The 24,527-nt window shown below is 45.8% G+C and overlaps 3 protein-coding genes across 4 annotated transcripts; 2 read left to right on the forward strand and 1 right to left on the reverse strand.

The window, feature by feature from the left end:
* Positions 1 to 8,570: 8,570 nt before the first annotated feature.
* LOC140188990 (histone H1-like) lies at positions 8,571 to 15,686 on the reverse strand. 2 transcript variants are annotated; one of them, XM_072245653.1, is made up of 2 exons: positions 15,013 to 15,686; positions 8,571 to 8,637 (listed from the first exon to the last, which is right to left on the reverse strand). In XM_072245653.1, exon 1 carries the CDS (start codon positions 15,652 to 15,654, stop codon positions 15,019 to 15,021), a length of 636 nt encoding a protein of 211 aa, XP_072101754.1. In that variant the 5' UTR covers positions 15,655 to 15,686; the 3' UTR covers positions 8,571 to 8,637; positions 15,013 to 15,018. The 2 variants fall into 2 exon arrangements, with proteins under 2 accessions (XP_072101754.1, XP_072101753.1); XM_072245652.1 differs by having other exon boundaries at positions 8,607 to 8,634.
* Positions 12,571 to 13,401, forward strand: LOC140189069 (histone H4). Its single transcript, XM_072245774.1, has one exon. It carries the CDS (start codon positions 12,713 to 12,715, stop codon positions 13,022 to 13,024), a length of 312 nt encoding a protein of 103 aa, XP_072101875.1. The 5' UTR covers positions 12,571 to 12,712; the 3' UTR covers positions 13,025 to 13,401.
* Positions 13,675 to 14,128, forward strand: LOC140188961 (histone H3). Its single transcript, XM_072245621.1, has one exon. It carries the CDS (start codon positions 13,702 to 13,704, stop codon positions 14,110 to 14,112), a length of 411 nt encoding a protein of 136 aa, XP_072101722.1. The 5' UTR covers positions 13,675 to 13,701; the 3' UTR covers positions 14,113 to 14,128.
* Positions 15,687 to 24,527: the final 8,841 nt, after the last annotated feature.

The following is a 24,527-nucleotide window of genomic DNA, read 5'->3' on the forward strand; positions in this document are numbered from 1 at the left end:
CCACCGGCGTGTGTCATGAAATTTGTTAATGTAGCAGCAGTAGTTCAATGCAGTACATGTTAATATAGAAAGAATAAATAAATTACAGTATGTGTGTGTATGGATATGTTTATTTTGTAGATTGAAAACTGTGCAAAAACAGAAATAACATATATAGAATACATCTAGAGCAGTTTTGTCTGTTTTAAATTGAGAAATCAAATGTCTTCAAACTCCTTATGAAACATATCTGCTGTCATGCCTTCATTTTACTGTAGCTGCATCGATATGTTGGGACCAGGTTAGATCCTCGGAGATATTGATATCCAGGAACTTGAAATTGTTCACTCTCTCCACTTCTGATCCCTCTATGAGGATTGGTTTGTGTTCCCTCATCTTACCTTTCCTTCAATCAGCTCTTTTGTCGCACTGACATTAAGCACAAGGTTGTTGCTGCGACACCACTCAACTAGCTGGTATATCTTGCTCCTGTAAGTCCTCTCCTCTCCATCTGAGATTGTACCAGCAATGGTTGTATCCAGCATATTTATGGACGGCTTTTGAGCTACGCTTAGTCACACAGTCATGGGTAGAGGGGGAGTGGAGCAGTCGGCTGAGCACAATCCCTGAGGCGCACCAGTGTCAGTGTTGATTGTCAGCAAGGAGGAGATATTAATCTGAATTTGAATTGAATTTATTTCTTGTATCCTTCATGTACATGAGTAAAAATCTTTGTTACATCTCTGTCTAAATGTGCAATTTACAATCATAGTAATTTATATTAATTTATAATAAATAGAACAGCCAGTGTAACATAGAAATACACTCAAATCAGTGTGAGTTAATCAGTCTGATGGCCTGGTGGAAGAAGCTGTCCCGGAGCCTGTGTGTCCTGGCTTTTATGCTGCGGTCCTGTTTCCCGGATGGCTGCAGCTGGAATACATCGTGGTTGGGGTGACTCAGGTCCCCAGTGATCCTTCAGGCCCTTTTCTCACACCTTTTGTTGTAAGTGTCCTCAGTCATGGGAAGTTCACAACTACAGATGCACTGGGCTGTCTGCACCACTCTCTGCAGAGTCCTGCGATTAACGGAGATGCAGTTCCCATACCAGGCAGTGATGCAGCCATTCAGGATGTTCACAATTTTGCCCCTGTAGAAAGTTGTAAGGATTTGGGGGCCCATAGCAAACTTCCTCACCCGTCTGAGGTGAAAGCGGTGCTGTTGTGCCTTTTTCACCACTCAGCTGGTGTGTGCAGACTGCGTGAGATCCTCAGGTATGCTGATGCTGAGGAACTTAAAGCTGTTTACCGTCTCAACCCCAGATCCACTGATGTCAATAGGGGTTAGCCCGTCTCCATTAATCCGCACAGATTGTGGTGTCCCGGTTAGGAAGTCGAGGTGCGAGTTGCAGAGAGACCAGGTTCTGCAGTTTCTTAATCAGGACTGTGGGATTGGTGGTATTAAACACTGAGCTATAGTCAATGAACAACATCCTGTCACAGGCTGTGCAGATGCACTACCCCTTGGTATGGAAGTTTTACCTGATCTTTGTTCTAACAGGATGTCCTAGTATTCTGAGGCTGTGCCCTGTGATCCCAGACTGCCCCGCTATTGGAAACATCCTCCCCACTCCATTGTAGGTCTTTCTATTTTTGATAAGTTTCAATGAGATTCCCTCATTCTTCTAAAGTCTAGCAAGTACAGGCCGAGAGCCAGCAAACAATCCTCGTGCATTAACCCTTTTATTGCCAGGATCATTCTTGTGAACCTCCTGTGAACACGTACCTTTTTAGAGAAGGGGCCCAAAACAGTTCACAATACCAAGTGTGATCGGACCAATGCCTTATAAACTCTGAGCATTACATCCTCGCTTTTGTGTTGTAGTCTTCTTGAAATGAATGCTGACGTTGCATTTGATTTCCTTACCACCAAATCAACTGGAAAGTTTATCATTAGGAAATCCTGCACATCGGAGACGTGCCTGACCCCAGTACCCGGGAGGGGACACCCCACCGTGGCATCTCTCTTGCTGCCACAGAATCTCCTGCACATCCCCTGTACTGTGAGTCTGTTGTCATCACTGCTGTGATTGACCTTTCCTCCCGCGGAGCATCGGACCGGGGTGTCAGTATCACTGACGTGACGGGCTGCTGTTCTCTGGTTTGTCATCCTCCCAGGGGTATCCAAAGGAGTGTACTTGTTGCTGAGGGTCACAGCCACAGGGAGACATTGCACTGTCTGTCTCTTCCCCTTTCCAGTCGTGGTAGTCACCAAACTATTTGCAGCCTGACCTCCGGTTTGACCAACCCACTGAATCTCTGGTCTCAGCATCCCGGAAACTCTGGGTCTGTCCATCTCCAGCACCATTCCCACTTCTAGTGGTCACCCTCATGCATTAATCCTTTTATTGCCAGGATCATTTGTGGCACCTTGTCAAAGAAAGCCTTTTGAAAGTCCAAATATATGACATCAGTGCATCCCCTTTATCCATCCTGCATGTAATCTCCTCAAAGTATTCCAACAGGTTCATCAGGCAAGACTTTCCCTTAAGGAAACCGTGCTGACTTTGTCCTTTCTTGTCCTGTGTTTCCAATACTCTTCAATAATTGACTCCGGTATCTTCCCAACCACTGAGGTCAGTCTAACTGGTCTATATTTCCCTTTCTGCTGCCTTGCTTTGTTATATGCCTTCCCTTTTGGTTTTACATTAGCTTTGATTTCCTTGTCAGCCGCGGTTGTACTATTTTGCCATTTGAGTATTTATTTGTTTTTGGAATACATTCATCCTGCACCTCCCTCATTCTCCCCAGAAACTGTTACTTCTCTGCTGCCATCCCTGCCAGCATCTCCTTCCAATTTATTTTAGCCAACTCTTCTCTCAAACCACTGTAACTGCCTTTACTCCACTGAAACACTGCTGTGTCAGACTGTACTTTCTCCCTGTCCAATTTCAAGCTGAACTCAATGATACTGAGATCACTGCCTCCTAAGGGTTCTTTTACCTTCAGCTCCCTAATCACCTCCAGTTTATTCAATAACACACAATCCAGTATAGCTGTTCCCCTAGTAGCCCAATGACAAACTGCTCTAAAAAGCCATCTGTTCAGCATTCAGCAAACTCACTCTCTTCAGATCTATTTCCAACCTGATTTTCCCAATCGACCTGCATGTTAAAATCTCCCATGACTCTGATGAAATCTCCCCTTCCACAACATTGCCCTTTTGACCTGCCTTTTCTATTTCCTGTTGTAATCTGTGGTCCACATACCAGCAACTGTTGGGAGGCCTGTAAACAACTACCATCAAAGTCTTTTTTACACTTGCAGTTTTTAAATTCAACTCACAATGATTCATCATCTTCCGATCCTGTGTCACATCTTTCTACTGATTTGTTACCATTCTTTACCAGCAGAGCCATGCCATCTCCATTGTCTACCTTCCGATCCCTCTGATACGTGTAACCTGGGGCATTTAGCTCTGAACTAGAAACATCCTTCAGCCGTGATTTAGTGATGGTCACAACATTAAACATGACAATCTGTAATAGGGCAATAAGATTATCCACCTTATTTCTTACACTCCGTGTATTGAGATATAACAGTTTGAGTTCTGCATTTGCTACCCTTATTGATTCTGCATTCCTCATGCACTGATGCTCATCCTGCTGGCTGCAGTTATGTCCTGTCATCTGCCTGCCCTTCCTGACAGTGTGACTGCATGCGATCTTTGCTTTTTTACCATCTGTCCTATCCTGCATCCTTTCACACCAGTTCCCATGCTCCTGCCAAATTAATTTAAACCCTCCCCAACCGCTCTAACAAACCAGCAGTATGCCCACAAGAAAACTAATCTCAGGGTTGTATATGGTGACAGAAATGTATTTTGATAATTCATTTACTTTCAGCTTTGAACTTTGTAGTAGAGAGCTGGGTGTTGTACTGGTCTGTGTCCTCACTGGCCGGTGTTGTGCTCTGGCAGCTCAGTGTACTCGGTATATAGTGTCAGTGTTTCGACAGAAGTGTGTCCTTATTACACAATTGATCTTGTCCATCCTAGAGTTTGGTAGATTCACTGGCGACCAGAGTGATTTTTTTCAGACTATTATTGGGCGGAGAATCATTCTGTGATCGTCGAGACTATTTGACCCATCAAATTTATACCAACTCCTGCTACAACATTTCCACAATCCCATTCCCCACTGTACCCACAGCTCTGCAGGTCATTTCCCCTGAAGGACTTATCTCATTCCTCTCAGAACACTGGTTGTTCTTGCCACCACTCTGTTGAGTCCCATATTTCCCAAGGTGAAGTCAAGAATGTCCCTCTCCCTGGTGGACGACATATTGTTTCAGGAAACCTTCCTGAACACAAATAATGCTCCATCCAAGCCTCGGTGCAAGGGAGTCCCAGTTACTCTGGGGAGGTTATTCACTCACCAAATCTACTCTGTAGTTTTTACATCAGTCCATAACCTGCCGACATATCTGTTCCTCTCTTACTGGCTGTTGTGAGGCTTCCAGTATAATCCTAGCACGGAGATTGCTCCTTTCTTATTCCTGAACTCTACCCACATTGTCTGACTGGAGGAGCCTCCAGGGTGACCTTGACCTTGTGACATTCTGCCTGATCAGCCGTACAGATCCCCAACCTCATTCACCTCCCTCTGGACTGTCTGAATCATCTGAATCCTGGAATGTTTCACTACCAGTCTTGCCCTTCTCTCAGCTGGATCTCTGTAAACACAAAATACTCTGCGGATGCTGGGGTCAAAACGAAAAGTCACTGTTTTGGGCCGGAACTGTAATACCTTTTTTATTTATTTCCTCGCTAGCAGGTGGCACTGGGATTATCCCCACCCCCACCACAGAGCTTCTACTTAACTTTTCCTCAACTCCCTAAGTTCTTTTTGCAGGACTTGTCTCTTTTGTTAGAGCCAATATGGACCACGACCTCTGGCTGCTCACCCTGCCCTTTCAGAATGGCCTGTACTTTTTCAGTTCCATCCTCGACCCTGGTACCAGGGAGGTAATGCATCATCCTGCAGTCTGTCTCCTTACCACAGATACACCTGTCTGTGACCCCGGCTAAAGACTCCCCTGTCACTGAGGCTCACCGAGAACACAGAACAGTACAGCACAGGAACAGACCCTTCTTCCCATGATGTCTGTGCTGAACACGATGCCAAATGAAACTAAATCTCTTCTGCCTGCTTATAATTCATGTGCTTAAATTCTCTGAATATTCATGGACTTGTCTAAAACCCTGTTAAATGTCATTATCATATCTGCTTCCACCACTCCCCAAGGCAGCCCATACCCGGCCCTCACCACTCTCTGTACAAAAACAGAAATCTTACCTGCCCTAACGTCCACCTTTAAATTTTCACCCTGGCATTTTAAAGCTGCACCTTCTCATATTTGATATTTCTACCCTGGCAAAATGATTCTGCCTGTTTACCTTGTCTACACCTCTCATAGTTTTATAAACTTCTGTCAGGTCTCCCCTCAGTCTCCTTCACTCCAGGGAAGACAGTCCCAGTCGGTCTGATCTTTCCTTGTAACTCAAGCCCCGCAGTCCAGGTAACATTCCTGTGAATTGTTTCTGCACCTTTCCAGCTTAATCACATCCTTCCTCTCATGTGACCAGAACTGCACAGGGTACTCCTGGTGTGGTGTCATTATTGATATGTACAACTGTAATGTGATGACCCAACTCCTCTCATAGCCTTTGCCGATGAAGACAAGCATGTCGTGTTCCTTCTTCACCACCGTGTCTACCTGTGTTGGCACTTTCAGGGAATTATGCATCTGTGCCCCAGGTTTCTCTTTCATCAACACTCCTCAGGACCCTCCATTCACTGGATATGTCCTGACCTGCTTTAACTTCCTAAAATCCATCATTGTGCACTTGTCTGTCATGGTAACAACACTTCTCTGTTTCTCTGCACCAACACCCCAGCAGTAAATGTCAATGAACCATTCACCTCTGAACCTTGGTCATATATGGTTTTATGAACCACTCACTGCTCCCGTCTCTATTTTGTTGTGTAGTTCAGCACCTTGACCCCTCTCTATTTCTCTCGTTTACAATTTATCTCCACATAAATCACAGTCTGACTTTTGATTCCTCCTACCATTCTACATGCCATCACACTTCACCACATTAAACTCCATTTACCAAGTATTCTACTCACCAGCTTCTTCTTATCCTGTTGGAGAGATGAAATGTCCAATCACATCATGTCCCCCACCACATTCCCTGTCATTGACCTCCCTCCTCTGGGTCATTAATATCAATAATAAATCATTGTCGATCCAGAACTGGTCACTGGGAAACTCCACTAGTAATATCATCCCAGTCTGAAACAGACCTGTTATTCTGTCTCAGTATGGTAACCAGTCTTCAGTCAATATTAACACACTTCCTTCCCAGTACTGAGCTCTGGTCTTGTGCACCAGCCTTACATGTGGCACCTTGGCAAATGGCTCCCGAAAATCCAAAAACACCGCTTCTCCAACTTCCCCTGTAAAGTCTCAAATCTCTGGTATGTTTGTCAAACATGACTGAACGTTCAGCAACCCAGGTTACAGGGTCTAAGACCAGGTTCCAGATGGACAGGGTGGTGAAGAGGCTTTTGGAACACTGGCCTTCAGTCAGGGCACCGAATATAGAAGCTGGGATGAAATGTTGCAGTTGTCCAACACGTTGGTTTGGCCGCATTTCGCAAATAGTGTTTAGTTTTAGTGACCCTGCTGTCTGACAGACACCATTAAGCTGGGAAGAGAGCAGAGGAGGTTTACGAGGATGTTGCTGGATCTTGAAGGACTGATTTGTGTTAAGCGTTTTGGTCAATTTTCCCTGGAATGTTGGAGAATGAGTAATGATATTGCAGAGGTGTAAAAAAATAATAAGGGGCCTGAGTTGGGTCAAAGATAACAATCATTTTGCCAGTGTTGGGGAATCAAGAACTGGAGGGCATTGGTTTAAGATGAGATTTAATAGGAACCTGAAGGGCAACTTTTCCAGTTGGTGGTGGTGAGGGGGTTACAGACCACGAGCTCAGATGGAAACTTTGGTCATCGTGGACAATTTAAGCTGAAGGTCTTGTTTCTGTGCTGTGTGAATCTGACTGTAAACCCTGTTGACTTAGTTCAATGACATTAAACTTTTCGAAATGATTTGCTATTTCTTGATAGATTATCGACTCCAGTACCTGAAGTGAAGTTAACAGGACTACAGTTGCCTTCCACCATTCTTCAACAATGGTTTTCAACTAACTGGGACCTTTCTGTAACAGTGAGTTTTGACAGACTTCAATGTCTCTCCTTTCTCTCCAGACTTTAGTGCAGGTCGTTGGGACCTGGTAATGTTTGCTTTTAGTCCCATTAGTTTCTCCCTGGAGACGGCGGTTGTTACACATTATGGCACAATATTGAAATGTCACCATCAGATATCTGTGGGATGTTTTCTGTGTCCCCACTGTGAACACTAACTCCTTGTCGGTCTGATGGTCTGATGTTCAGTGCAGACTGGCAATCCTGCGACACCGCTGGTGCTTGACTCCATCGGTCTCCGCTGTTGCTCTGGAATCATCAGCTCCTGCATGGGCGACTGCTTGCTTTACGTATCGTACGTCCCCGACTTGCTTTACGTATCGTACGTCCCCGACTTGCTTTACGTTTCGTACGTCCCCGACTTGCTTTACGTCTCGTACGTCCCCGACTTGCTTTACGTCTCGTACGTCCCCGACTTGCTTTACGTATCGTACGTCCCCGACTTGCTTTACGTCTCGTACGTCCCCGACTTGCTTTACGTCTCGTACGTCCCCGACTTGCTTTACGTCTCGTACGTCCCCGACTTGCTTTACGTCTCGTACGTCCCCGACTTGCTTTACGTCTCGTACGTCCCCGACTTGCTTTACGTCTCGTACGTCCCCGACTTGCTTTACGTCTCGTACGTCCCCGACTTGCTTTACGTATCGTACGTCCCCGACTTGCTTTACGTCTCGTACGTCCCCGACTTGCTTTACGTCTCGTACGTCCCCGACTTGCTTTACGTCTCGTACGTCCCCGACTTGCTTTACGTCTCGTACGTCCCCGACTTGCTTTACGTCTCGTACGTCCCCGACTTGCTTTACGTCTCGTACGTCCCCGACTTGCTTTACGTCTCGTACGTCCCCGACTTGCTTTACGTATCGTACGTCCCCGACTTGCTTTACGTTTCGTACGTCCCCGACTTGCTTTACGTATCGTACGTCCCCGACTTGCTTTACGTTTCGTACGTCCCCGACTTGCTTTACGTTTCGTACGTCCCCGACTTGCTTTACGTATCGTACGTCCCCGACTTGCTTTACGTTTCGTACGTCCCCGACTTGCTTTACGTATCGTACGTCCCCGACTTGCTTTACGTTTCGTACGTCCCCGACTTGCTTTACGTATCGTACGTCCCCGACTTGCTTTACGTATCGTACGTCCCCGACTTGCTTTACGTATCGTACGTCCCCGACTTGCTTTACGTTTCGTACGTCCCCGACTTGCTTTACGTATCGTACGTCCCCGACTTGCATATCGATTTCCACAGCTAGGGCGCAATATCCATGGTCGACCCTGACCAGCGGAGAGCCATCACCAACATGTTCGCATGTGGCCTCCGCTACTGCTACGACGAAGCCAAGTACAGGTTAGCCGAACAACACCTCATATTCTGACTGTGCAGCCTCCAATCTTGATAGAATGAACATTGATTTCTACCAATTCCGGATATCACTACACTCTGTTTCCCTCACCCCCACTTCTTTTCCCCCATTCTGATACCATTTAACCCCTTCACCTCTCTTCACACACCCTCATGACCTGGCCATCAACTCTGTCTGGTTCTCCACCTCCTTCGTGTCATCCCATGGTCCAAAGTTCTCTCCTATTGGATTCTTTTCTCTTCATCGCTTTGCCTTTTCTGCCTGTCACCCAGCTCCTCAGATCATCATCCCTCCACAAACCACACGTTCCCTAAGGATGAGCTGTACCTAATGCAATCTGCAAGAGAACTGAGACTTCAGAAAAGATTTGTTTTCCAGCAAGACAATGACTGCGAGCTTAAAACCAAAGCTGCACAGGAATGCCTTAAGACAACACAGTTCACGTCCTGGTGTGGCCAAGTCAGAGTCCAGACCTCAGTCTGTGGCTGGACTTGAAAAGGGCTGTTCACTCATAAACTCTGTGCATTCTGACAGACCTTGAGCAGTTTTGTAAGGAAGAATGGGAAAAATTGCAGTGTCCAGATGTGCAAAGCTGATAGTGACCTATCCACATAGACTCATGGTTGTAATTGCTGCCAACGGTCCATCGACTAAATACTGACTTGAAGGAGGTGAATACACCTACCTGCACATGGTCCATTCCCTGTACGTTATATTACATGACACCCTTACTCTTATGCTTAACACCCTGACCAGTGGAAACCAGCATTCTGTGCACCTTATCCCGTTGTGTAGCCACATTCAGTGAACTATGTGCCTGGATCCCAAGATCACTCTTTACACCAATGCTGTGAAGGGGTCAGACATTAACATTATACTTGCTTCTTTCATTTGACCTCCCAAACTGCAACGCCACATTCCCTCCCAGATTAAATTCCTTCTGCAGCTACTCTGCATATCTGTTTGTGATCTGTATCCCACTGTGTGCATTGATCAATATCTACACTGTCCACAATTCCACCTATCTTGCTGTCACCTGTAGACTTGTAAACCGCCCATCAACATTTTCATCCAAACATCGATATATATCAGAAACAACATAATTCCCAGCATCAATCCTTGTGGATCACCACTGCTCACAGACTTCCAGCCCTACTTAGCCTTCTATGAGAAAGCCATTTCTGAATTGAAATTGCAATTTATATTGAATCCCACTGCTCTTTTTCAAATGCCGTACTGAGGTTTATGTGGATCATGTCCACAGCCTTGCCCTCCTCAAGCACCAAGATGTTGGGTCTCATTCTTTTCACATTATATGTCAATGATTTGGATGATGGAATTCATGAATTTATTGCAAAATTTGCAGATGATATGAAGAGACAGGTGGAGGTGCAGGTATTTTTGAGGAAATAGGGAAGGACAGACAGATGAAGAGAATGGGCAAAGAAGTGGCAGATGGAATACAGAATTGGGAAGTGTATGGTCATGCACTTTGGTTGAAGAAATAGTAGGGTTGATTATTTTCTAAATGGAGAGAAGATACAAAAAATTGAGGTACAAAGGGATTTGGGAGTCATTGTGCAGGATTCTCTAAAGGCTAATTTGCAGGTTGGGTCTCTGCTGAGAAAGGCAACTGTGATGTTAGCATTCATTTCAAGAGGACTGGAATATAAAAACAAGACTGTAATGTTGAGACTTTATGAAGTACTGGCAAAGTCTCACTTGGAGTATTGGGAGCAGTTTTGGGCCCTGTATGGAAGGGTGAGCTGAAACTGGATGGGTTTCAAACGAGATTCTCTGAAATGATTCCAGGATCAAACAGCTTGTCATATGAAGAACATTTCATGGCTCTGGGCCTTTTATTCACTGGAATTGAGAACAATGAGGGATGACTAATTGAAACCTATCACTGTGATAAAGTTGATGTGGAGAGGATGGGAGTGTAAGACCAGAGGACACAGCCGCAGAATAGAGGAGCATCCTTTTAGAATGGAGATGAGGAGGAATTTCTTTAGAGAGAGTGGTGAATCTGTGGAATTCGTTGTCACAGGCAGCAGCTGTGGAGGCCAAGGTATATTTAAGGTAGAGATCGATAGATTCTTGATTGGTCAGAGCATGAAGGGACACATGGAGAAGGCAGGAGATTGGGGCTGAGAGGAAAAATGGATCAGCCACAATGAAATGTCAGAGCAGAGTCGATGGGCCAAATGGTCTAATTCTACTCCTATACCTTAGTCTCTGTCATCACCTCACAAACCTCGAGCAACTTTGTCAAGCATGATCTGCCCACACAAAACCATGCTGATTGTCCCTAAGCAGGCCATGCCTTTGCAAATGTGCATAAATCCTGTACCTCAATATTTAACTCTGACCTGGTGGTCTTTAAACAACTCCCACATGTGGCTGCTCCCAATCAATGCCCCTTGGCTTCTGTCTTACTACGTCCTAACTTGCCCTCCTGCAATTTAGTACCTTCTTACAAGATCTAATTTTATTCTTACTCATAACTAAGAAAAATATAAGATCCCAAAATTTTCACTGAGTCTTGGCTGTCTCCTGGTCTGGTTCATTTCCCAAAACTAATTCCCACATGTTCTCAACTCTGGTTGGGCTCGACATAATGTTTCAAACTTTCCTCAGATTCACTGAAGAAATCTTGCGCTTCTTAGTATTGAGCAAATTCCAGTCAATTCTAGGGAAGATAAAGTCCCCCCACTGGTTATTGTGGGGCCAGTGCAAACATCCCAACAGTGTAACTGCAGATTGCCTCTGTAACTGAACCTTCCAGTTTGCAGTGACATTCCCAGTGGGGTAACCTCTGCATCTTTTAACCCCCCCCTCCCACCCCCACTCACATGTAAAACAATCAAACCCAGGAATGTTGAGCTGCCAGCCCTGTCCGTCCAACAACATAAAACTCCTAATGTTGAAATAAACTCATTTCAGCCCAGCAATCCCACCATGTTTATTAGCCTGACATTGGCGCTCGTTCTTTTCAGACTGTCTTGTCAGACATACATTCTCCCACTTGCTACTCCAGTTCAAACTCTGCCAAGTGACACCATCAAACCTCCTGGTGAAGATATTGGTTCCGGTCCGGTTCAAATGCAAATGGTCTTGTTTGTCCCGGTCTCCCAGCTGCCTGGACCACCCATGAATCCATGAATCTGAAAACCTCCCTCCTGCATCAGTTCCTCAGCAACATATTAAACTGCGCGAAATATCGATTTCTCACCACACTAGCGCATGGTTTTGGTCACAATTCCGCGATTACAATCCTGGAAGTCCTGCTTTTTTTTAACCTAGTTCTCTAAAACCACTGTGTAGGACTTAACATCCCTGCTCGTTTAAACCCTTCCGTGTAGCACGAAGAAGGCTCCCCGGAAACATATTGGCTCCCCTCCTCCTTGGACCCGTCTCTCGTTTCCCTTGAGACCCAAAGATCCTTGTACCTGAAGAACCACCCACCTCGCACCAGCTCCTCAGCCACCCCTTTACCTGGGCTTTAGAAGGCGCCAGAAGCGCGGTCTATATATCTGGTTATGTATCCTGTTCTTGAATGTGACCAGTCTTTCATTTCCCTGACGACCCAGAGGAACAATTGTTCTAATGAATCAACCCCCTCATCACTGGAAGTGCTGTGTGTGAGGGCGCTGACACTGGTCATGGGGCCGGGAGGGACAGACCGAGGTCCTCGGGGATTTGTAGAATGGAAAAGCACTTCCTTTAATTTAAAGCAGGAGAATCGGCAAATTCCCAGAAAACCCCTAGTATGTACGTGGTGTGTGAGGGAGTTTTGTTTTTCGCTGGAGCGCTTCGTGTCGGATGAATCGTTGGAAATTGGCGGTTGTGGTAAAGTGAAGGCGGAGCTGGACGATGAGAGGCCGCTCTCGGCTCTGTCCGTCACTCTGACTCTGTCTCCTCCCCTCCCCGCCTCTGTCTCTCTGCGCGTTTCTCGGGCAGGTCGGGGCGCTGTGTATAAAAGGAGACCGCAGCAGTCAGTTTGTCAGTGAGCAGCGACCTGAGTGAAGCAGCATCATGTCTGGCAGAGGGAAAGGAGGCAAAGGACTGGGCAAAGGCGGAGCCAAGCGGCACCGTAAAGTGCTCCGTGATAACATCCAGGGCATCACCAAACCGGCCATCCGCCGTCTGGCTCGCCGTGGTGGTGTAAAGCGGATCTCGGGTCTGATCTACGAGGAGACCCGCGGGGTGCTGAAGGTTTTCCTGGAGAATGTGATCCGGGATGCGGTCACCTACACTGAACACGCCAAGCGCAAGACGGTGACTGCCATGGATGTGGTGTACGCTCTGAAACGCCAGGGCCGCACTCTCTATGGCTTCGGCGGCTGAAAAACTCCCACCTCCTTCTGAGCACAAAACAAAGGCTCTTCTAAGAGCCACCCACCGCCTCACAAACGGAGCCGTATCCGCAGACTTTTAATTATTTTTTATCGATACATTCAGTTGGGTTGCATTTGAAACAGATTGATCGATTCCGCTTGAAACATACTGCAATTCTGCCTTTCCAGTCAGTGATTACCGCAAAACCTGCATTAGGATCGATTTTAATCCTCTATCAGTTTCGAACAGAAATCAGTTCACTCGTTTAGAGAACGATTCTGCAGTTGTGAATTTAAATCTTAACTGAGGAAATTAGATATTAAATTTATTAAACGAAACTGAATTTGTATAATTCGTCATACAATTAATTGTAAATAAAATGTAATCAAGCACCGTTGCTGGGTGGTCTTCAATTGCCGGGCGATTTTAAATTAACCTGGCGCCAATCACTCTGCATGAATGAAGTCCGACCGCTCGGCAAATTTTTATTTGTCGTAAATTTTTATTCGCCGCCAGCCTGCAGGAAATGAATCAACCAATCACAGTAAGGAACCTTAATAGACACCTGGTTCAGCCAATCAGAGCTGAAGGGCGGATCCTTTCCAACAGTATAAAATCCTGTTCCGGAGCGCGTTTTGTCTATCTTGTTCCTGTATTTCAGCCCGTGTTGTCGGTTCTGAAGGAGAATGGCCCGGACCAAGCAGACAGCGCGTAAATCGACCGGAGGGAAAGCTCCTCGCAAACAGTTAGCAACCAAAGCGGCGCGGAAGAGCGCTCCAGCCACCGGCGGAGTGAAGAAGCCTCATCGCTACCGGCCCGGCACCGTGGCTCTGCGGGAGATCCGGCGCTACCAGAAATCCACCGAGCTGCTCATCCGCAAACTTCCCTTCCAGCGCCTGGTGCGGGAGATCGCTCAGGACTTCAAAACCGATCTGCGGTTCCAGAGCTCGGCCGTCATGGCCCTACAGGAGGCCAGCGAGGCTTACCTGGTCGGGCTGTTTGAGGACACTAACCTGTGCGCCATCCACGCCAAGCGAGTCACCATCATGCCCAAGGACATCCAGTTGGCCCGCCGCATCCGCGGGGAGCGCGCCTGAACCCGGCCTCCACAACAAGCACAAGAAAAGGCTCTTTTAAGAGCCACTACCACAGCAAAGGAAAGGGCTGTCGCTTGCTGATTATTGTAGTGACGATCTGCCTTCCTGATGGGGTTGTTCGGTTTCGCATTAACTGACCGCAATCATCAGCTGTTCTGTGCCGACAGGTTAATTCAGCAAGAGACAGGAGATGAACGCGCTCCCTCCCTGTCAGGGTCTCATCTGGCCCTTCACTTCTCCCACAAACCTGGCATGTACAGCTGCTGCGGCTGTTACCGTTTTGTTTGCTTTCGACATGCCCGGCTGTCCTTGGAGTGGGAGCATGCGGTCGCAATGGGTACAGTGGGAGATTTCCGAGAGCGGTAATTATATATTTTTGATTTTATTCTTGTAAATGTTGTGTAAATAAACTTTTGTAGCTGGTACCTGATTGAAGGTCAGTCGGCAAAGTCGCCGGGAAGGTTATCATATATCTTCCCCCTGCAGTCCATCCCCAGAGACAGATCCCTCTCTCAAGACGCCCCCTCCCCTCTCACATAGGTTTCAGCAGTTCCCAATCAACTCAGCTGAATCGGGCTTTGGGATGCGAGGCGCGGAATCTCAGTCACGCTGTCCTGGAGCGGGAGAAGGAACTGGGCCTGCAGACCACCCCACCGGTCTCACTCTCTCTCACACACACACAACCCGAGTGAAACGCAGCGTTTCACTTCAAATCTGGGACGTCAGGGCCGCTCTGAATGTCAAAGAGGTACCGGAAAAATCGGGTTTTATGCGATAAGTTCCCCCGCAAAACTCAGTCGGACCCGGCGCGGGAATCACAATATTCACGATCAGCTCTTTTCTGAGATGTGGGTGGCTCTGAGAAGAGCCGTTGGGTTCAAACACTTACAAACGGTATACCTTAATTCACTTTTTGACTGCTGTCTTCTTGGCCGCCGCCTTCTTCGGGGCTGCGAGTTTCTTGGGGCTCTTTGGCTTCGACGCCGCTGGTTTCTTAGCTGCCGCTTTTTTAGCCGCTGGTTTCTTAGCTGCCGTTTTTTTAGCCGCTGGTTTCTTAGCTGCCGCTTTTTTAGCCGCTGGTTTCTTAGCTGCCGCTTTTTTAGCCGCTGGTTTCTTCGCTGCCGCTTTCTTAGCCGCTGGGTTCTTGGCGCCAGACTTCTTGCTTGGAGATTTCTTTACCGATGGTTTGTTCGCTTTCTTCACCGCTTTCACGGCACTTTTTCCTTGACCGGATTTAAAGGATCCCGAAAGACCCGCGCCCTTGGTCTGAACCAAGGAGCCGCTTTCCACTCTCTTCCTGATGCACATCCTGATCTGGGCGCGACGTTTCCCCACATCGACACCGCTGCTGGTCAGAGCCTTCATGATGGCCACAGCGGACATTCCCTTCCGATCGCGACAATCCGCCACAATCTTATCGATTTGTTCGCCCAGCTTGGGACCGGCTGGTTTGCTCCGGCCGGCCGCCTTCTTCTTGGGAGTCTTCTTTGCGGCGGCGGGTGCGGCTGGAGGAGCCGTTTCGGCGGGTGCTGTCTCGGTCATGTCGGCGACTCTGGAAAATGCTTCTCACAATCAGACTGAATGAGAACTGAAGCGAAAGGCGGCGGCCCAGAGCAATTTAAAGACAGCGAGCGGACGGGGCGGAGACATCCTGCTGTCAGCTCCCGGAGACTTCATTTTTCTGTGTTTCTCTCTCCTCAAAAACCCTCCGATTCCAATTAAAATCGGACACTCCAGAGACCCAGACTGGTCCTTGTCCGTCACTGAGGCCGCAAAGTTCGCCGGAAAGAGAGTTTAATCGGGATTAAAGGCAGCACTTTCTATTTTAACCCGTTTGATTACTGCACTGCCCGCGATCTCTCTCCATTTTGTTGACCTGTTCTCTGCTTTTCGGCTGAAATTTTGAAACTAACTAAAACTTTGCGATTAATTCCCGCTTCGGGACTGAGCTGGGGAGTGGGGCGATCCCATAACAGAGAAATCTTTTCTTTTTGTACAGGAGGCGCTGGGAAATCCGGCGATGTGTTCGGACCCACAAACACAGTGATACTCGTCTAATCGCCCGCCGCTTTAAAACACTCTCTCTGAATCAGCAAGTCAGGCAGCATCAATGGTGAGAATAAACAGTGGACATTTCGGGCCGAGTCCCTTCATCAGGACTCTGGTGGGAGATGCTGCCTGACTTGCTGGGTTCCTCCAGCATTTTGGCCGCGTTGTTCGCCATTCCCAGAATCTCTTGTCGTTATGCTGACACAATGTTCACATCTGCACCTTCAGAGGCCTGTACTGCTGTCAGAACAAAACGACAGGTTCCTCGTCATATAACACGGTGATAAATCTGATTCTGATTCCAAGGAATAAAGGACAAAGGACATTGTCTGACCAAACTGACTATGTAACTGAGAACCTCGGGTCCGGGAAATATACCTTGGAAATCTTTTCTACACTTTCCCCAGTTTAACCACGTTTCCTATAATGGTGACAAGAGCTGTATACAAATCGGCAAGTGTGTCCTCCAGTCATTTACACAACTGTGACATAATGTCACAACTGATATACTCTATCCCCTGACTAATGAAGACCAGCATGTTAAACCCCGTTCTTCACCACCCTGTCTGCAAGTGACACAACTTTCAATGAACTGTGTTCACTTTACCCCTAAATCTCTCCGGCCCATTCCAGTCCCCAATGACCGATCTTTCATAGTGTAAGTTCTACACTGGTTTGACTTTCCAATATGCACCGCCTCACACTTATCTGTATTGAAATGCATTTGCCACACTTGACCCTCTTCCCTAAGTGATCATGAGCACCCTGTAATCCGCGACATCCTTCCAAGTTAAGTTGAGGGAAGTTTCTCCAACTCATTAATAAAACTTTTGTGCACTGGCATTGATCAGTGAAGGTCAGTGAAACCTTGTCCATTCTTGCCTCTTTTACTCTTCATATATCTGAAAATAAATCTTTTTGTATCTTGTTTCTATTATTGGCCAGTTACTTTCATAATTCATCTGAGTTCTGCATATTGTTATTATAGTTGTTCTGTTTTTTTGTTTTAAGTTTCCCATTCCTTTAGCTTCCCATTAATTTTGGTGATATTCTTTGCCCTCTCATGTTCTTTTATGCTGCCTTTGTCTTCTGTTGTTAGCGATGGTTGCCTCATCCTCCCTTTTAAATACTGTTTCTGCTGAGGGATGAACCGATCCTGTGTCTGCCAAATTTCTCCTGGAGACTGAAACTTTTCACACAAGGTAATCTGGGAAAGTTGAAATGCCCAACTGCTGTAAACTTGTTCCCATTACCCCTCTGTGTGATTTACTAATATGTCTGCTGCACAATATCTGAGCCGATTGGGAGGCCGGCAGTATAATCCCATCAAAATCATCATTCATCATTTTATTTAAAACCTATACTTACAAGACCTCATCAAAACCCCTCTTATTACTGAAGTGTTGGTCTCCTTATTCAAAGATGCAACATCCCCCACCCATAAGGTAGCTTTTAAATGTTTCCCCTTCATCTTAAACCATTACCCTGTAAATTTAGGCTTCCCTACCCTACAAAAAGAGTGCTCACCTACTGATTTTGTAAACCTCTGGACGGTCACCAGACAGCTCCTTACACTCTCAGGAGAGAGAAAGAGAGTCCCAGTCTGTCCAGCTTCTGCTGATAATTAAAGTCCACCAGTGTCAGTAGCATTCTCATCAAACTTCCCTCCACACTTGCCAGCTTCATGACATCTTTCCTGCAACTGGATGACCAGAACTGTGCAAAATACAGTCTGGTCTCACTTTGACTTTTACAGCTGTCATACGGCATCCCCAATTCTCTACTCAGTTCCCTGATCAATGAAGACAAATAGGCCAAACACCACCTTCACCATCCTGACTACCTGTGTTGTCTCTTTCAGTGAATGATGTTTCTGTATTTCATGGACCCTCTTCTGTAATACTCTCCAAGGGACAAGAATTTACTGTGCAGATCCTTCCCTGGTTGAACTTCTCATAATGCAACACCTCAAACTTGTCCACATCAATATCCTTCTGCCATTTTTTGGCCGTCTTCCCCAGTTAATCTCCATCCTATTGTACTCTCACACAATCTTCACAGTCCACACTACCACCAGCATTGCTGTCATCTGCAAACTCACTGTCACCACAATGTCAGAAAATTGTTAATGTAGATGACAATTGACAGTACCAGCACCGATCCCTGTGACTGTCACTGGTCAGAGGCCTCCAACCTGAATAACAAGCTGCCATGACCACCCTCTGCCTCCTTCCATCAAGACAAGTATCTTGTCTGGCATCCCCTCTGCTCCAAATGTGTAATACAAAAGAAATAAAGATTAAATCAAAATATATCTACCTATGGCCTACATCTCTCAGAAGAGACAAAACCTGAACTCCCCACTCCAATTCTGGCCCACTCATACAATGACCGCTCTGGTTAAGTATAACTTTTTATTGGATCTTGCCACGTTCTGAATTATGGGCAATCAAACATTTCCTCGGGAACTGTGACATGCAAAATGTGCCAACTGCCCAGGTTCACTTCATCAAACTCCCTCTCCCTTTACATAATCTGATGACTGTGTGGAACTGTGGCACTCAAAACTGTGGACTGCAGGAAACCAGAGTACATGCCTGCACTGTTCTACAAGGCCACAAATGATTAAAAAAACACTGTATAACAAACACTGGAATTCCCCAACTGAGATGAATGGGGAGGCTGGATAACTGAAAAGATTCAAAGAGAAGGAAGATAAATGTTTGTAAAATCAGGGAAGTGGGATTGACATACAAGGAAGGCTGATGGCAGATCAGACTTTATATGGAATTGTGGGTGAGGGACTAAGAGAGGACACACTGGAGGGTTCATCCAGTGGGACAATGTGGATAGAGCTCAGGATAAGAGAGGTGCATTCACTGATGGGGTTATACCATAGGCCTCCCAAATGCCGGCAGGAGATAAAGGAACAGAAATGTAGCAGGTAATGAAAGATGTAAAAGCAACAGGGTAGTTGCAGTGGGTGACTAATTTCCCCAATGTTGACTGGGACTCCCTTAGAGTCAGGGGCTTAGATATCACCGAATATGTTAGAAGAATACTGGGATGTTACTTAACATAGAAGTGGATAGTCTAACCCGGGAAGGGAGCCATAGAAACATAGAAAATAGGTGCAGGAGTAGGCCATTCGGCCCTTCGAGCCTGCACCGCCATTTATTATGATCATGGCTGATCATCCAACTCAGAACCCCGCCCCAGTCTTCCCTCCATACCCCCTGACCCCCGTAGCCACAAGGGCCATATCTAACTCCCTCTTAAATATAGCCAGTGAACTGGCCTCAACTGTTTCCTGTGGCAGAGAATTCCACAGATTCACCACTCTCTGTGTGAAGAAGTTTTTCCTAATCTCGGTCCTAAAAGGCTTCCCCTCTATCCTCAAACTGAGGCCCCTCGTTCTGGACTTCCCCAACATCGGGAACAATCTTCCTGCATCTAGCCTGTCCAATCCCTTTAGGATCTTATACGTTTCAATCAGATCCCCCCTCAATCTTCTAAATTCCAACGAGTACAAGCCCAGTTCATCCAGTCTTTCTTCATATGAAAGTCCTGCCATCCCAGGAATCAATCTGGTGAACCTTCTTTGTACTCCCTCTATGGCAAGGATGTCTTTCCTCAGATTAGGGGACCAAAACTGCACACAATACTCCAGGTGTGGTCTCACCAAGGCCTTGTACAACTGCAGTAGTACCTCCCTGCTCCTGTACTCGAATCCTCTCGCTATAAATGTCATAGAAAACATTGTATTGGGAAATGAGCCTGGCCATTGATAGAAGTTTCATTTTGGGAACAGTAAATAAGGACAAGACTGGACCTGGTGGTAATATGGTCATTTGGGGTACAGTTAATTGCAACTGTCTACATTGAACATGTAAATGATGTTTAAAAGCAATCGGGTCAGAATTCAGACAGAACTGTTTCTATGAGGAGGAAACACAAGGATGGTAAAGTCTGGCAGAGGGGCATAGTGAGAGATGTTATGAATTCAGACTGAAAGAAAATGAAGGATAAGGAATATTTCAGAAGTAGAAATTGGAGAAAGCCTCTGGCAACATGAAACAAGTAAGAGAGAAGTTAGAGAGAGAATCAGAAGTGTGAAACGGGAAGAAGAAATAACTTTGGTGAGAAGGGGCACTGCGAAGAGGGTACGACAACACAAGCACAGAGGAGAGAGTTTATGTCTGAAGTGTGCGAAGGACTAAACCTGTACTTCTCATCAGTATTCATCAATGTGGTCATGGAGGATAGTGAGATCAGAGAAGGGAATGTTGATATTCCAGGGCATGTTGTTCCTCAGGCAATGGAGACAAATTACAGATTGGTGAGTCTTGGATCAATGTTCGGGAAATTATTCGAGAATATTATTAGAGATAGGATCTCTAATAAAAGTTTGGAGGGTAAAAGGAGGATATCATGATTCAGAAGGCAAAGTGAGCAAAATCCAAGAGATTCTCTTGGTATATTCATAGGAAAAGTTAAGTTAGACACAGAATCGTTCCCCTTGGAGGTGAACATGGCCATCTGTGTGTGGAGGCAAATGAAATAGGAGAGGCTATCCATGAATATTTCTGACAGTTATTCCACCATTGCAAAAATTCTTTAAGGTTGTTAAATCTCCAGGGCTTTATCAGGTACATTCTCGTACTTTGTGGGAAGCTGGAGAATACACTGTGGAGGCCAGGGGAGAGATTATTTTGCTTCATCTCAGGCACCAGTTGAGGTTGCACATGATTGGACAGGGTGAGCAATGTGGAATTGATAGTTTTGAGGCCCAGACTGTGGATGATATGAAGAGACAGGCAGTGTTGAGGAAGCAGGGAGTCTGCAGTAGCATTTGACAGATTTAGAGAATGGACAAGGAAGTGCCAGATAAAATACAGCGTAAGGAAGTGTGTGGTCATGTACTCTGGTAGGAGGAATAACACCCTAGGCTCTTTCTAATCAGGGAGAGAACAGAAATCAGTTGTGTGAAGGGTCTTAGTGCACGATTCCCTAAAGGTTAATGCACACATTGAGTTGGTAGTGAGGAAGGCAAATGTAATACTTGCATGCATTTCAAGAGAACTAGAAAATAAAAACAAGGATCTAATGCTGAGGCTTTGGTCAGACCTTATTTGGAGTATCATGAGCAGGCTTGGGTAACTTTTCTAAGAAAGGATGTGCTGGCATTGCAGAGGCTGTAGTGGAAATTCATGAGAATGATCCCAGGACTGAAAGAGTTAGGATGTAATAATCATTTGATAATCTGGGCCTGCAGTCACTGGAGTCTAGAAGAATGAGGGAGAATCTTATAGAAACACATTGAATATTGAACGGCCTAGATAGCGTTGATGTGAGAGGATGTTTCCAATAATGGAGGAATCTAGAACCAAACCACACCCTCAATAAAAGATGCCCCTCTAGAATAGAGATGAGTAATTTCTTTAGTCAGAAGGTGATGAATCAATGGATTTCATTTCCACAGACAGCCATAAAGGCAGTCAGTGTTTTTTTTTAAAGCAGAGGTTAGTAGATTTTTAATTATTATTAAGGGTATCAAAGTTTATGGGTAGAAGGCAGGAGAATGGGGTTGAGATGGATATATGATGGAATGGCAGAACAGACTGAATGGGCCAAAAGGCCTAATCCTGCTCCTGTGACTTCAGGACTGATGGTTTATGCGCTGCCATTGTTCAAAAAGGGTAGTGGAAACTACAGGCCCATCAGTCTGTAATTTGTTGGAAGAGTTTCTGATGAACAGGATCCACCAAAATTTGGTTTGATTCAAGACAGTCAGCACAGTTTTGTGCAAGGAAAATTATGTCTGGTAATTTCTTGCAGCCCTTTGAGGGGTTTCACAAGGGCGTAGATGAGGTTAGGGCTGTGGATGTTGTTTATATGGACGTTAGCCAAGCCTTTGATTATAGTCTGGAAGGTTAGATCTAGAAACTGGAATCTGGGGAGATAGTTGATCGATTCCATAATTGCCTCGGTGACAGGAGGCAGAGGCTGATGGTTGAGGGTTGTGTCTCAGACTGGAGCTGTCTGTCTAGTGGTGTGCCACTGGGTGACAGGACCTTTGTTGTTTGTAATTTATATAAATAATGTCCATCTGAATGTGTAATTCACTGAAAGTGACGTCTCAGCTAGATACGGTGGTGAAGATGGGGTTTGATCTGCTGGCCTTCATCATTCATGTCACTGAGTACAAGAGTTGAGAAGAAGTGTTGCAGATACACAAGTCTTCGGTGAGGACTGATTAAAGGAAACCATGCTGACTTTGGCCTATTTTTTCATGTGTTGCCAAGTACCCAAAAATACATCCTTGACAATTGACTCCATCATCTTCCCAACCACTGAGATCGGACTAGCTGGCCTATGATTTGCTTTCTTCTGCTTCTCTCTCTTTAAGAGTGGATGACCTTTGCAATTTTCCTGTTCTCTGGAACCACACCAGAATCCAGAGATTATGGAAAGATTATTACTAAAACTGCCACAATCTCTTCAGCCACATCTTTCATAGAACTGGTGTAGATAATCTGGTCCAAGGGAATTTTCTACCTTCAGACCTTTCAGTTTCCCAAGGACCATCTCCCTAGTAAAGGCAAAATCACTCATTTCTGCCCCGTTTCTCTTGAATTTCCAGCAGACTGCTAATATCGTCCCCAGTGAAGACTGATGCACAATACTTATTCAGATTGTCTGCCATTTTCCTGTACCCCATTACTACCTCTCCAGTAACATCTTCCAATGAACTAATATCTACTTTTGCCTCTCTTTTACACTTTGTATATCTGAAGAAACTTTTGGTATCCTCTTTAATACCAGTGGCTAGCTTACCTTTGTATTCCAACTTTTCCCTCTCTTCATGACTTTTTTTGTTGCTTTTTGTTGGTTTTAAAAGTTGTAAATACTCTGAGAGTCAGGGACATCTCGGAGCAGATACAGAACAGGGGGATGGTGTTCATTCAGCCAGAGATGGTGATTCACATCGGTACCAATGGACAGGTAGAAAAGGGATGATGTCCCACAGAGAGTTAGGGAAGAAGTTATGGAGCAGAACCTGAAATGTTGTAATCTCCAGTTTACTCCTAGTGCCCTGTGGTGGTAGGGATACAAACAGAAAGTGAGAGCTAATGAATGTGTGGCTAAGGAGCTGATACAGGGACAGGGTTTCAGGATTACGGAACATTGGAACCTCTTCTGGTGCTGGGGTGACATTTACAAGAGGAATGGTTTGCAGTTTCAGTGGAGGGCGGTCAGGATCATGAAGTTCATTGCTGCACCCTATGAGGGTTGAAACGAGATTGACAGGGGGATGTGAAACAGAACACTAGTCACTGAATGGAGAGATTGAAGCTAAGTTAGATGCCAGGCACAGCAATATGTAATGATGGATTTTGAGTCAAATCCACATCTGACCTGGAGTTTGTTTAAAGACCAGTGCAGTGTTTCAGGGCCAGTTTGTTCCAGTAAGAGGGAGGGTCAAGAATGGCAAGGTTCAGGAACCTTGGATGATGAGACAGGAAGTTAATTTAATCGAGGAGGAGGAAGAAGCATAAGTAAGGCTTAGGAAGCTAGAATCAAACAGGGTGTTTGAGGACTATATTTAAAAAAATAGGGGAACTCAAGAACATTCGGAGAGCTGGAAACAGTGATGAAAAATCTCTGGCAAGTAGGATTGAAGATAATCCCATTGTATTCCGTACATTCGTTGTGGTGAAAAGGATACCTAGGGCTGCACTTTGGGAGATCCAACATCAAGGGTGTGTACACAGTTAATGGCAGGAACATTAACAGTATTGACAAAGAGAAGGATGTCGAGGTTCAGAGACATCGGTTCCCTAAAACTGGGAGCACAGGTTGACAGGGAGGTGAAGTCGGTGTATGGCATGTTTACCTTCATCAGGCAAGGCATTGAGTTCAAGCACCAGGACATGATGTTACAGGTTTATAAAATGCTGGTTAGGCCACATTGAGAGTATCGTGTTCAGTTCTGATCACCTCATTATAGGAAGCATGTGGAGGGTTTGGAGCAGGATGTCTGGAGGAGGTGTGCGCTGAGGAGAGGCTCGACATGCTGAAACTTTTTGCTTCTGGAGTGGCGTTGGCTCAGGAGAGATTTGATAGAAACCTGTGGAATTTTGTGGTCATAGTTGGTGTAGACAGCCAGTAATATTTTTCACAGAAGGCATGTATTTAAGCTCAGAGGAAGAAAGTGAAGAAAACAGATTGATGGAGACATGGAATGCACTGCCAGGGGTGGTGGCAGAGACAGAGAGCACAGGAGTATTTAAGGAAATCTTAGACAGTCACAAGTATATGTAGAGAAGGGCCAAAGGGCCACTCCTGTACTGTCCTTTGTTCTC

Source organism: Mobula birostris, chromosome 28 (genome assembly GCF_030028105.1).
Source record: "Mobula birostris isolate sMobBir1 chromosome 28, sMobBir1.hap1, whole genome shotgun sequence".
Lineage (NCBI taxonomy): Eukaryota > Metazoa > Chordata > Chondrichthyes > Myliobatiformes > Myliobatidae > Mobula > Mobula birostris.